Genomic DNA, 15113 nt, shown 5'->3' on the forward strand with positions numbered 1-15113 from the left:
GAGTGATCAGCGCCAAATAGAGTCTTAAAACAGCATTAATCACAGTACCACGGGATAGGGCCATGTTTAAGGAAGCTAGTCTTACAAAAAAACAATAGAGCGTAGAAATGAAGAATTGAGACGCCAGGCCTGGGAAGATTTAGACAAGGCAGGAATGCTAAGAGATTCTAGGTCCTTTTGGGAGGTGATTAATCGTTCACTCTTCACAGATGTAAGCAGGAACGTGGAAACAAACATAACGGGTTTAGCCTGGGAGTTCCATTTTGCGAAGATTTTTAACCCAAATGATATTAGTCTACAGGTCAGTCAGCCAGATATATATTTTAATCTTGAATCCGCCCAGCAATTAAGTGCATCCCTAACTTTAGGCGAAGTGGAGGAGGCCCTTAGAAAGGGTATTGCCTCTAAAGCCTCAGGCCCAGACGGGGTACCTTTGGACCTATTTAAAAGAAATCTGGCACTCCTGGGCCCCGTACTATTAAATATTTTTAGAGCCGTCATAACGGGCCAGACCCCACAATCTTGGAAGAAAGCTGTGGTAGTGCCAATATTTAAAAAGGGACATAGAAATGATACGACCTGTTACCTGACAATTTCCCTTATAGATGCCACATGTAAGGTGAGGGTAATTCTGGCACGCCTGGAGTCATGGGCTAACAATTCTGGGCTAATATCACATACCCAATATGGGTTTAGGAAAGGAATGGGAACTGTCGAACAGTGCCTCAACTTGTCGATGATCATGGGCAAGTACAGGAAGGCCAGGGGAGCGTCGATCCACCTGGCTTTCATGGACTTGTCCAGTGCCTTCGACACTGTGTGCAGGAGCAAGTTGTGGGCGCTGACGGAAGATCTGGGCTTTGAGGAACCACTTGTCACTCTCCTCCACAGGCTACATGCTTCCACCTCTGTACTATCCGTTATGGCCCAGGGGGAGAGAAGACCAAGCCCATCGCTTCGATAGAGGGGGTCCGGCAAGGCTGCATTCTAGCCCCATTTTTATTTTTGGTTTATACAAATGGGCTGGAGCAGTTTCTGTTAAACAAACACTTGGACTTCCCAAAAATAGCAGGTGCCCAAGTACCTTGATTGTCGTATGCTGATGATAGGGTCCTGATGGCCTTGACTGCCAACAGCCTTTAGGGATGTTTGGATGCTTTTACCAAATATATGACGTCACTAGACCTGAAGGTGAATTATAAGAAATCCTTTGTCATGGTATGTGGGCCTAAAGTAACGAAAACACGAAAATACACAGTGAACGAGACAGTTATTGAGAAGGTAAAAAATTGTAGCTATTTGGGGAATGTCTTTAACTCTAACTTAAATTGGGATCAACTTTTAGTATCTCGGGTGCAACAAACTTCAAGAGTTATTGAGGGGCTGTTTCGATTTGCGGCCAAACTTGGTCATAAGCCTGTTGCAGAGCTGATAAGCCGGTACAAATCAAAATGTCTGTCAGGAGCAACTTACGGTGCAGGAGTGTGGGGATACCAAAAGAGTACCCAGATTCAAATAATCGAGAGCAACTTTTTTAAGAGACTCTTATTTATCCCGTCTAGCTCCCCTACATCATTTTCAACTCGAAGGTGGGTATGGATTATCTTACAGACAGAATACACATGGCACCCCTGTTTTTATGGGGGGAAATCTGGTCCTCAGAGGAACTTAATTTCTCCCGACTTGTCTTAAAAGATTGCATGAATTTAGACAATGCAATGGCGGTATGCTGGTTATGCTACGTTAAACAAACTTTTTATAAGATAGGATTAGAAGATTTTTATGATAAGCCTGAGTGTATACCGCCAAACATGAAAATGTCCATAAAAGAAGCTTTTGGATCTGAGCTATCATCTAGGTCTACAGATAGGCCAGCCCCCCTTTCTTTAAACAGCAACAAACAGCAACAATGTTATTTGTCTTTTAGCTTACAGGGAAATGCACGTTTTTTAATGACAAGATTTCGCTTAGGCACACTGCACTTTCTTGTGGCTTTTCCAAAACAGGTGGGGTGGTGTGAGAGGCTACCCACCTGTCTTTGTAATAACACAGCCCAACAAAATACTATGCACCTTATGTTATTTTGCATATTATATAAAGACCCCAGGGCGCACTTTCTTAAACCAATTTTTAGCGAAAGCTGTTTCCGATCCCATAAAGAGAGTTTTCATTATTTACATTCCCTAGCAAATGCTTCCATTTGCAGCTCTGTGCTTGATTTGATAAAAACTGTTTTTATAATAAGGAAACGATACGCAATGTAAAAGTATGTAATTAAGTGTTTAATTGTCTGCAAAATATATATTTTTTGATTTTTTTGTAAATATTCTCTTATTTTATGATTGTATGTGTTCCTTGTGAACTTTTATGATTCATTTGGAATCGAATAAAGGTTTCTGACTGACTGACTGACTGACTTTCCCTGACTTAGAAGCAAGGGTCCCTATTTGTTCAAAGGTGAATACCATTGCCAACTAGAGACCCCCAGTTCTAACAAACCCTCTCTCAGAACCCCTCCCTCACTTAGGATGTGCTCTCCTTAGCGCCGTGATATCCCTACGGATGAATGTTGCGCTCTATAAGTAAATAAATAAATCTCTCTACTGCACTCTAAAACCGCACCTATTTCTGGACCTCTCTTTCTTTACCTACATCTTCTTCTTTCTTATTTCTCTATCTTTCTCTCTGGCTACCTCACCTTTCTCTGTTTATTTTCTCTCTCTTACACACATATCTTTCAAGATCATCTCCACCTCTACTTCATGTATCCCTCTGTAGTGTTTTCTTTATGTCTCTGTCCATCTCCTGTATCCTGCCCCATCCCATATCTCTCCTACTTAGAAGGGTCATCGATACCAGTCTAGCCAGAGAAGTGCACACATTTAAAGAGGAGAAATGTGACAAAGTAGGCAAAGAGAAACTAGGAGAAAGTTACCAGATTTTAACCAAGAACTGGTGAAAATGCTGAGAGCAGCACTCTGATCTTCATTGTTGCAGCCAGAATGCCAGTAGTGAATAGGGGCGACTCCTCCACAATGGCATGGAGCGTTGGCACCCTGGCTCAGAGCCAACAGGTGAAAAATAAAACAATATTCTTTCATCATTTTATTTTTCACCTGCTGGCATAGCCAGAGTGCCTAGGGAGGGGTGGGTATGGGGTCATGGGAGGGGGAGGAGGACTGGTTTGTGCACTTCTAAGTGCACATGTGTGTTTTGCCAGCTGTCTTAGGCTGGCCAAGCACACATGCGCACTTAGGTTTCTCCAACCGGGCTGTATTGAACAGCTGGGTTGGAGAAACAGCACAGACTCCCTGTCCTGAGCGGAGCACCATACCATCCCGCTCAGGCCAATCCCAGCGCTACTCGCATAGAATGAGAGCAGCATGAGGATTGCACAGAGATTCTGTGATGCTGTCCCAGTGTGTGCTGGGAATAGGAAACACACTGAGGTGCGACACTGGAGGCAGCCGGCAGCTTCAGGTAAGTTCCTTTTAAAAATTATATATTTTTAACCCCCTACATCCCCTCCAAAGCCCCACTATGTGAATGTGAAATGTGTTATGTTTGTCATTACAAGTATTCAGCAACTTAAGTTACAATGTCAAGTGCTGTATGCATATGTATTATTTTAATATTACACCCTATTCCTCTAACTATCTAAAAAGTCACCCATAGCATATTTTTCTGACGGTGGGAGTAATAAGCTGGTAAAATACTTGATTCCTTATAAAATGTTGGTGTTCCATGCAAACAAATTTAGATCAAAACTCAAAAAGCAATGGCTTATCAAGGCTTGTTCAAGCTTTCTTTTGGACCTATTTGGCTCGTGGAGACCAAGCAGCTTGAACTTTCAGCTGTTTTTGCATGTACCTCTTTATGAAAGTTTAACATATAATTCAATATCGATGTCCATCAAAAGATATTTTGATTATCGGAAAGGGTGTAATAAATGTAAAGTAGTTCCAAGCAGGGGCCCCCAAAATATATCTTGACCAAGGCCCCACATGTCCTTAAGATGTCACTGTCTCCGAGGGCGCCAGGAGAGTGGAGGCTAATGCCTTCACTTCTGCGGTGAGAACTCACCTGCATGTGGATTTATCTGTGCCCTCAGCAAGGCCACCGCAGCTGCTGCTCCACTGGAGGGACTTAAGCTTTGCAGCGAGAGAGCCATGTTTACTGTGGCCACTCTGCAAAGATGTTTTGGCTTCTATAACAAACTCCCTGTTGTCCTGAATCGAAAATGTATGGTGGAACCACCACCCGAACTAGGGCGGGATGGCTTGAGGAATATGGACTGTCTGAAATTTCTGCTGATGAAGTCAGCTTTTGTTTTGTCGTTGGATACCAGGTGCTTCATCAACCTCTAAATTAGTGCACATGTGATTTCAGCCATTTAAATATCAGGTAATAGGGTTAAAGGGAGTCCTCGCAACACCGATTTGCTATTCATTTCTAGGATCTTTTAGTGCACTAAAAAACTTAATTACAAAGTATAAAAGACTTTCTTCAGTATTTCTTAATACATTTGATAATTTTCTCAGACTTTTATGCTTTCCTATTTGCAAAGAAATATAGCAGTGAAAGTTACAGCATGGCATCTGAAAATATTAAAAATATTTGTATTTTTATATAACAAAGGCTAAGATTATGTGTAACCAGCAGTAATGATTAATACTTGAATTGCTTTTTTTCCAGGAATAAAAATGGTTTGAAGAAGAGAAAGCTGACCAAGTATGTGTCTCATGACATTTCAAAAAATATCTACAGGTCAATCATGATACAAATAATTTTTGTTGAAAGTGGTTTTGTATTTGATCAAAGTCCTGTTTTCAATTACATTCTTGAGAGAAAAGTGATATCTGCATGATCTAATTTTATTTTACAATATATACTTTCACTTCAGAACAATGCATGGTTCTTTCTGGGCAAATGATAGAAGAATTGTACTTTCAGCAAATGTTTAATGGTTGTTCACAGTCACAGTAATTTTTGTAGTATTGTTTTTATTTATCTTTTTATTCTTGGCTGCAGAAAGCGTTAGCTGTCTACTGGCAAGACCTTTTTCTCCAATACATTGCATACAAATAGATAGGAGTTTTAGCCAGCACTTGCTCATGATTTGATGGCTTTGTTGTCTATTTCAATTCCAGCTCCTGTTTGCATGGCTTTTCTCCCTGTTCTTGTGTTTGCCTCACCCCGGAGCATTTAGGTCTCATATTGCCCTAGCTGGATGATGCATACTTCCAGTACTGACATAAGACATTGGGCCTGATTTAGATCTTGGAGGACGGATTACTCTGTGACAACGGTGACAGATATACCGTCCGCCGAAATATCAATCTCATAGGATGTTATAGGATTTATATTTTTTCGTACGTGATGTCTCCCACTGTTGTGACGGGGTAACCCATCCGCCAAGATCTAAATCACATGTTTGCTGTTTCTGGAAGGGACTATTTACATTAACTGTTCCCTTATTCCCTTTTCTTCCTTCCGTCACTTTCCCCACCTAGCAACCTCTTCAATTTTTCTTAAACTTTTTTGTGATATTTTGCCACGGAGTGTAGTATCAGCGGGCGGCCAGTCTAAAATGTCAGCAATCTTAAAATAAATTTGTGTTTATGTCAAGATGGTCACCTATGAGTGTGTAAGCACACAGACAAGCAGTGGGTACCTATGAATGGTTTGTTTTTATTTACCAATTCATATTCAAAGACTGCCACTATGGATGCGCACGCATCCATGGGGTGTCCATTTTTCACGGAATTTGATAAAAACATTATAAAGGCATTCAAATGTGGATGCCATGGATGTGTGCACATCCACAGCTGCCATCTTATTATTGCATTTATAATGCCTTACAAGCTATTCCAAAATGGCTGCTGCAGCTGTGGGTATTACTACGTGAAAAGAACAAGGACCCCCAGCTGTGGGTATTCCCTGTAGCTATCAAACAATGCATGTTTGTATTGCAATGAAACATTAGACATTCACAAGCAGATATATCCACAAAGTATGCTTTGCATTACTAAACAGCTGTAACATGTGACACCTTGTCCCCTTAAGTGAGACATTTAAACACTCTCTGTCCTTTCCGGGTGTGATCAATGGATTTAGTATATACCAATGAGATTTGTTCAGAAGCAACATTATAACTCAAAAATTCATGAAGCTAAATGTTGCCATCTATTGTTAAGAATCAAAATCAGCATATCTCATTCAGCTCCCACTTTTTTGTTTTAAATACCCAAGAAATCTTTTGCTTTCTATGTACAGATCACTATTAAACAAGCTATGTATATCTTAGGCCCAAGTCCACTGAAATTACTAGAAACTTGAAATCTTTACAGTATTTAAAAGTGGCATTTTTGACTCTGTTAATTCAGCTGCCTTTGTGTGAAGGTTTGATGCTGATGAAAAAGCTTTAATCTCAGCGTAAATATGCAAGATGTTTACTGCACGTATATCTATAAACAAACCTTAGCAAAGCCCATAGCTCTGGCCTTAGTATGTGTAATGACTAGTATTCTTTTCGTTTTTATTACGAACACATGCTAAAAGTAAAAAAAATAATAATTCAAAATTAACAATTACATACAATTTTAATAGATTAATACTAGTCCTCACTATCAGGCAGGTGTACTGCTGGAGTCAGGTTATGTCGGGCCCATTGCTCCACAAGTATGTCTAGTCTATACTAACCATAAGGATCAGAGAAGGCTATTTTCATTCTTGCATCACACCTGCTGCATCACTGGTTAAATAAGCTGTAAATGTGAGGAAATGTTTTACACAGCAGCATAGTGAGGCCTGTAAATCTTTGGCTTGGAAAAGAAAGCAAAAAGTTTTTGAAACACCAGGTTTTATTACAAAAATGTAAAAATATCAAATTATAAGCAACTTATATCTCAGGATACAAATGTATAGTGTGAGCTAGAAAATTTAAGTCACAAGTTGTGAGTTCAACATACACTTGACAGTTGTAGGATTTTACTGACTTTTGAGAATATGAACTTAGAGCCAACAGACGACATGGATGACTAGAGCATGTACAGTGCATAAATGTAGGCATTACAAAGAGATGAACATTTTCAAAATGTAAACAAAGGCAAATATAAATTGCAAAGATACAGTAGGACATTAACTAGTATTTACAAATGTAATATACACCGATGGGCCTTCAATGCTTTGCTTCGTTGAATATTGTGCATGCACCATTGTGTGTCATTGATTGATTGAGAGGGTGTCTCAATCGACCCACAGCCTCCCTCCTACAAAGTGGATAAGGGAACTCCCTTACAGAGTGTGGCTTCTTATGTGAAACACAGTTAGTGTGCCTCCGAGCAGCTTGCTAGACCCTGCTCTCATTTCAGTAACATGACATTGAAAAGGAATGTCCCGTTAACCTGGGGTACACCCCCATAAACAGAGAGAACACCCTATTGACTTCATGCTGGTACAAATGGTGCAACCGGCAATGCAAGGAGCCAGGCAAGCACTTGCAGCCTCTTCTGTAATATTGAAGTGCCACATGGTGCAAAGACAGGCACATGTACCTTTTGTGCTCCTTCAGCATTTCCTGTAATGTGGCTCCATGACTTTTACTGCTCAGGCCCATGATTCCAGCACTAGAAATGTAGAGGGTGCTTGCCTCTTTAAGTACTGAAATGGCATATTTACTGTTAACTTCTACTAAAATGGTCGGGGAGTATATTCCTGAGGCAACTCCACTGGTGGAACTTCCGACACTGTGAAATACTGCCAATTTCGTTGTTCACTATGGAAAGGCTATCTGCTCCATAGGATAGAATGGGGGATACTTTGTAACATTTTACAAGTATACCTTCCCATTGGGACAAGATGAAGAAATAAAGTTTAGACTCTCTGAACTCAGAATTTAATAACACATCTTTTAGTAAAGATGTTTTTTAAATTGTATGCTTGGAAATGCCCCTTTTAGAAAGTAGGCATTTTCTTGTTTAACCATTCTGTGTGCCTCTGTTGGTTTGTGTATTGACTGTCTGGTGTTGGAGTGACAGGGGCTGGGGATGTGCTTTCACTGTAGACAGTCACTGGGGGGTTTAGGTGTGCCTGGCCCTTCCTGGATGACTCAGAGCCGAGCTGAATGGGGCTTGGCTGCATTTAGAGTAGGGGAGGAGATTTACTTGCACCTGAATGGGGCCTGTCTCCCTTGCACAATGCTGTCTCCACCCCCTGTGGTCATACTGCACCAGTAAGGACAGAATTTGTTTGTACTGGGATCAGAGACCCTTGCACAAAGAGAACAAAGACATTTTGGGTATAAGTAGTAGACCTAAAACCCAAGAACTTTAGATCACATCTGGACTCAAGAGGAACCTTTGCCAAGGAGCAGAACTGAAGAGCTGTGAGGAGGAGTACTGCCCCTTTTCAGTGTGCTATGTGGGGTTGGCCTGCAGTTGCTGTTTCTGCCAAGGAAAGGACAAAGACTGGAACTTTGCTTTGAACCTGCTTGAAGAAGATCTCCAAGGGACTGTGTGTGCTGGCCTCCTGTTCTTAAGTCTCAGGGACACAACGACTTCACCCCCTGCTCCCCTGAACTCTGCTGATGAGAGTTCTGACCTGCAGGAGGTGCCTGTTCCAGTTGTGGGCCTCTGGAGATTGTCTCTGCTGTTGGGAGCTCGAAGAAACCTAAAGAACTGAAGAAATCAACATCTCACTGTTCGTGCAGCTGTTTTTCTGACATAGCAGCGCTATGCGAGAAGAGTCTCCATGCATTGCTGCGCTGCTGCTGAACCGACACATCGCTTGTCACCACTGACAGAACTGACGCATCGAGGAATCGTGCCTGACTAAACCAATGCAGCGCCACTGGACACTACCGCATCGATCGGCTATGCATTCCGGATTTCTACACATTGCACCTGTGCGGCAAGTTTCCCGACGCATCACACGCGGACCAAAATTGTTGTGGAGCCGACGCATCACTTCCCCCTACAGTTCGCATTTGACGCATCACTTCTCCTACGTTTAGCAGAACTGTTGCATCTTCTCCCCATGGTCGCAGGAACTGACGGATCTCTTTGTTTCTCAACGCTTCCCATCTCTGCGGCTCTTTGGCCTTGTGCATTTTGACGCATCTGCAGGTATTTTGTGAGAAATCACGCATCTATAGTTTTCTATGGACCAAGTTGCTTGAAACCTTAGAAAAGTCATATTCTTATTACATGTATGTTGGATTTTTTTATTTTGGTCTTGTGAAGATTAGATAAAGATACTTTATTTTTCTTAACTGGTATGGTGTCCATTTGTGATGTTATCTCTGACTTACTGTGTGTTCTGAGTACAAATACTTTAGACATTGCCTTTGGGATAAGCCTGTTGGCTCGTGCCAAGCTACCCAGGGGATGAGCAGGGGTTATCTAAAGTGTGTATCCCCTTGACCCTGACTTGAAGCAAGGGTCCCTATTTAGACAAAGGTATCTACCTCTTCCAACTAGAGACCCCCATTTCTAAGAGTTAGCCCGGGTGTTTTAGTTAGGCTGAGTGTTTTGATTAGCCTGGGTGTTTTGGTTAGTCTTGGTGTATGATTAGTTTGGGTGTTTTCCAATTTTCTTAAAAACAGAACCACAGCATTCTTATACTGGTCAATATTTAAGTGGGCACTTTGTAAAAAGGCATACAATCAAAGGCAGTACAAAGTCAAGACATATGAGATGCTCTGTTATGGTATTGTTTGTAGGAAGGTGGAAGTATACTACATTTACATTTACATTTACATTTACATTTACATATCTGACTCTATGGTTACCCCCACTTTTTACCTGGTGTTTTGTTGGTGTTTCGTCTTTAGTCTGACTGTGGCCCTGCTAATCAGGCCCACAGCCTAGCTGTTCTCTCTCTAAATTGATACCATGTACTTTAGGTACATACCAGATTGGTTACTGGGTCACCCTTGTGAGCCCCTGTATAGTGTACCCTAGGTACCCAGGGCATAGGTGCACCCTAGGCCTACCAGGGGCTGCAGCATGTATTGTGCCACCCCTGGTTTGCCTTCCAAACTTACACCACAGGTCTGTTCACACAGCCTGGGTAAGGTGGTGTAATCACCCCTTACTTAGATATAGTGTACCTATATCTATATACATATATAGACACATATACACCTGTAAGCCACTCCTATGGCAGACCTCGACAATCCTGGAGGTAGAGGGCTTGGTTTTATGTGAGAGGGTGCCCTAGCATGAGCTGAGCCCCCCTGCAGCTTTCAAAACCATCTCCTTATAGCTGTTCTATGATATAGCCATACCATATACTCTTAAGTGCATTATAATCCTCACTGTTAATGCTATCTTTGGTTTGGCTTTATCAAAACATGTCGTGTAAGGTGTCAAACACTTTGGAATACTACCCCCCCCCCTCCGCCAGTCCTGGTAGCGGGGGTAGCATTCCACCCTTCTAGAGGGAGAAGACATGTAGTTGCTGGTTTACCCGGTTAAAGTTAAACAGAGCCTCAGCATCACAAAATGGATGCTCCTGCCACAGACACGAGTCTGACCTCCTGCTGCTGGACAAAACTCCAGCAGGGGAGGCCTGGACAATAGGTTTCCTGTCCAGGGAGGTGCTGGCACCTCCCCAGACAGGGTTTTGTGTATTGGGGCAAGGAGGGCTGCCTTCAGTGAAGGCTTTCCAGACACTGACTGGGGCACACTAGGTGCTCCATGCATTTCCCAGTTCAAACCGGTTGCTGGGGCACTCTGCCCCAGCTTTGGCGCGAAACTGGACAAAGGGAAAGGGTTGTAACCACCCCCTTCCCAGGTCCACCCATAGGAGGGACCTTACAGGTAGTTCAACCCCTAAACTTAGTATAAGTATAGGAGCTGTGTCCCTAGGACTTTAGATTACCCTGGACGAAACTTTGAAACACAAATCCTGGGCCGTCGACATTCCATTTCGACTGGAAGATGGAAGACATCTCCCTTGTGGTCAAGGAATGAATACACTGTTCAAACAGGCACAAACAGCAACTTTGCCAGTCTGCATTTTTGAGGCTCTAGCCGGATCCCGAAGAATCTGTGACACAGGGCACAGACATTTCTGACACTGCTCGACGTTCCCAGCAATGCTGAGACCTGTGGTAGACACAAGAGACGTGGGACAGGAACTCCTAGACATCCTGAATTTTACTAACTGCATCTACTCCCGAGGTATCTCGCAGTTGTGCATTGGGGTACAAGAAGCTCCAGCCTCAAGCACTATTTGCACTGAAGCTCATGCCTCCACACTGCAAGAGTGTCCCGTGGGGGCCGCTCTTGCATTTTAGCTTGACGTATCTTCCCTAGCCGCTGGAAGAATACATTTTGAATCTAACTTACTTTCCTAGTTGCTCCAGACTTGCTCCAGCTTCCCTACAAAGGAGAAGCGCCACAGACCTTGCTGGTCTGCAACTAAGCCAATCTTGACATCCTGCGTGGATTGCGTTTGCCAAGGCTTGTTGGGTTCAATCCGGATACCGGTACCGCAGTCAACTAGATCCTTTGTGGGACAGCTCAAATCCAGCTCCTGGTTGTCGTCGCTACCTCCTGGACCTCGTGGCTGAAGAGACAACTTTCCCTTTTCACCTGAAATCACCCAACATCGCCTGGTTCCTTCCTGGTTCCATCCTGGTCACTGGAAAGTGACCCAGACTCTGTCCCTTCTGCTTTCAGGTTCTTCAAATCTTCAATCCACCCTTGGAACGACCCGGACACTTTTCCTCTGGTCGCCTGCAGCGCTTCATTGCAGCTCTCCATTGAAATCAACGACAAAACCCGACATCAAAAGACACCTCCGCACCCGGCTTCCGTGGGTGAGGTAACACAAGTACTCTTGTAGTCACAAGGGTATTGGCCCTCCTAGTGTCTAAGTTTAAAAGGGTTTCATAGTAGTCCATCCGGAAGTATCCTTAAATTGTATAATTGTAACTTGTTCGTTTCCCATAGACAGTCAATGGTAACCCGCGTCTGTGTTTAGATACTGCACGCATTTCCCGTGGGCCTCCTACTTCCTAACCTTTGGTTGTTTAGAGTAGTCCCAGCTATTCCACAGGCCCCAGGCCTGCTTTCTAATTCTCATGTGGTTCTTATACCACTATTTTAGTATATGGTTTATGAAGCCCGTTGGGCAAAACGTAAACTGTGCAACTTATCGTATGCTAATTGAGTAACTTGGATTGTACTTTTACCTCTGACCTCATAAAGAGTGTAGAGGGGTTGTGTTTAGAATAAATACATATATATTTGATATATACCTTGTGTGATGTGCCTTCATTTGGTACTCAAGGGATTATTCTTGGTAAAACAACTTGCTTCACATCGCCTACTGAAGTCTTAGCCTGATGACTGCTGGTCCACGCTACCACTAGGATAGCTTTCTATAAGGTTGACTTTACAACCACCATCAATAGGGGTCGATTAGACTGGTGCAAGGTGCCCACTAGAACTAGTGTACATCATATACCAGGCTAACTTCTCACATTGTTGTAATTAGTAAATAATTCAGGTGACAAATGTTACAGGCACGTGAAAAGGCTGTTTTCCCAGGTAGTTGTACGCTTTTTTCAACAGCTTTTTGCACTGCTGAGTGAGTACATTCTTTACTCTGTACCAGTCTTCCATAACTGCAGAAGCAAAGTTATACTGGACCCAAATGTCACATTCTCAGGGAGTGTCAGACATAAGTAAAAGTTATCATATGTGTTATGTAAATAGTATTGCGTAGGCACTATTTGCTTTTTTGAGTAGTTTATATTGATATCAAAACCTTTTTTTGTTATTTAATTTGCCAACAGCCAACTGCACTGTGTTTCATATTAGTACCATAATTTACAACATCATATTTGTAATTGATGCCAGCGTTTTTTAAATAATAACTGTTAGACCTGGCACCATTGGCGTTGAATCCCTTCCATTTTTCCCACTGTTGCCTCCAATGTTTTTGCTGGTCTAGATGCTTTGAACACTTTGCCACTGCTAATCAGTGCCAAAGTGCAAGTGCTCCCTATTGTAAAGTATTGTAATGGATTAGTGACTCCATGATTGGCTTATTTGGTTTACTTGTCAGACCCTAGTACAGTGCACCGCGTGTGCCCAGGGCCTGTAAATCAAATGCTGCTGGTGGGCTTGCAGCACTGATTGTGCCACCCACCAGAGCAGCTTGTAAACTATGGCTCAGGCCTGACATCGCAGAGCCTGTGTGCAGTCCAGTTCTGCCCTGTTGACTTGGTAAGTGCACCCACTGATCAGTCCCTAAACCTTCCCTTTTCTGCATGTTAGCCACTCCTAAGTTACGCCCTATGGCAGGGTGCATTGTATGTGAAAGGTAGTACATGCCCTGATGGGTGTGGCATGTCTTGATAGTGAATTACTTTTGTTTTTCACTATTGCATGGCTACCCGTCCCCATAGGCCAGAATGGGCAGTTTGATTATAACAGCTTACAATCCTAACTGACCCAGGGAACACGGTAGAAATTCGAATTTAGTATGCCTGAACTCAGAATGATAAAATACTTCTTTTAGTGAAGTTGGTTTTAACATTCTGTTGCTGGGGTGGCTCCAGGAGTCAGGGTGAGTCAGCACTAGGGTGAATAGACCGATCTGCATTGGGAGTGCTGGGAGGAGTAGCACCTGGGCCTGAATAGGGCTGTGCCTGCCTTCCACAATGCTGGCCCCACCTCCTGTGGTGCCTCTGATGACCCTGGCCCACACTGACAAAGGAAGAAGTTGTGCACTAGCAGAGTGCAACCAGAACTAGTTTGAACTAGGTACAGACACTCTCTGCCTTCAGAGACAAAGGATTTGTGTATATAAAAAGGGAGACCCAGACCCCAGAACTTTAGATCACTTCTAAGAATCAAGACGAACCTTTGCTGAGGAGAAGAACCAAGAAACTGAAGGAGGAGACTACCCCTGTGCTGTGTTCTGTTTGGGGGTTGGCCTGCAGTGGTTATTTGATTGGCAAAGAAAGGAGAAATAGAACTGAGTGTGCTTTCATCATCTTGAAGAAGAATATCCAAGGGCTTGAACAGTGCTTGCCGCTTGCCTGTAGTCTCAGGGATACAGGACTTCACCACCAGCTCCACACTGAATTCCCTTGCTGGGAATCGAAATGCCTGCTCTTGTGCTGTGCCTTCTAAGAGTCTGCATGTCGCTGGGAACTGGAAGCGTGACTCAACAAAGAAGAGGCGTGTTGCCTCAGCATCAGTTGTTGTTGCATCGCTGAGTAAGTGTGCCCCCGCTGCAGCTGTCACCATCGCATCACGAGGCGCGTCATATCACCGGCGAAGTATGTCGCCGCTGCAGAGGTTGTTGTCACATCACCAGAGAAGCGTGTCGCAGGGCCTGTTGTGGTTCAGAAGTTCACTGAGTCGCCGCACGGCCATCGGGCGTGCACGCCTCTCATCTATGTTGACGCACCCATAACCAAGACGCCATTTTGTTGCATCGCACCAGAGCGTCATCACATCAGATCACAATAAGAAACCGGTGCGTCAACTTCCCACACAGTAAGGAAGCGAGCCTCAACTACCCTGCGCAGCGGTAAGGAACCGACGCAGCCACTCCCCTGAGTCTAAGGAATGGCACATCACCTTCCCTGTGACCCTTTTGTGTGTTTTGAGTTACGAATCCCAGATACTTTGAGAGTAAAGTGTTGCATTTACAATCTAAAGTGAACAAAGCTATTTCTACCATTGTAAAGACTTGTTTTGATTACAGTATTGTGGATTTTTGTCGTTTGGTCTTGTGTTAAGTCTAGTAAAGATGACTTCTTTTTCTTTTTTTTATGTTTGAGAGCTTTATTGAAGTAAAATAGTCAATACAAGAAGGTGATATCAGCAAAGCAAAATGAGAAGGGGGCAGGCATGGGATAAATAGAAACATAGTCAGTTGGTGGCACAATGAAAAAATCATAGCATTTTTAAAAAGTTTGTTTGGGGGGAGGGAGGAGAAGGGAAGGGAGGGGATTAGAAACAATGCTAATACATTGAAGAATAAAGTATAAAATATAAATAAGCATGCTAATTGTTGGCAATAAAGTACAGTAAATGCACAGATAACTAGAAGATATGTGGAATAAGAACGTTATCAAAACATGA

General features: G+C 43.1%; 1 protein-coding gene across 6 annotated transcripts in view; it reads left to right on the forward strand.

Annotated features, from left to right (window-relative positions):
- PTPRO (protein tyrosine phosphatase receptor type O) overlaps positions 1–15113 on the forward strand; it is a 1002672-nt gene that overhangs the window by 789679 nt on the left and 197880 nt on the right. For 4 of the 6 annotated variants that reach the window (XM_078674018.1, XM_078674014.1, XM_078674017.1 and 1 more), the window contains one exon: positions 4696–4767. In XM_078674018.1, coding sequence (XP_078530144.1) covers positions 4696–4767 — 72 coding nt within the window. The remainder of the gene's footprint in view (positions 1–4695; positions 4768–15113) is intronic. The other 2 variants (XM_078674019.1, XM_078674016.1) reach the window with 1 other exon arrangement.

The sequence above is a fragment of the Lissotriton helveticus genome, chromosome 1_1 (assembly GCF_964261635.1).
Source record: "Lissotriton helveticus chromosome 1_1, aLisHel1.1, whole genome shotgun sequence".
Classification (NCBI taxonomy): domain Eukaryota; kingdom Metazoa; phylum Chordata; class Amphibia; order Caudata; family Salamandridae; genus Lissotriton; species Lissotriton helveticus.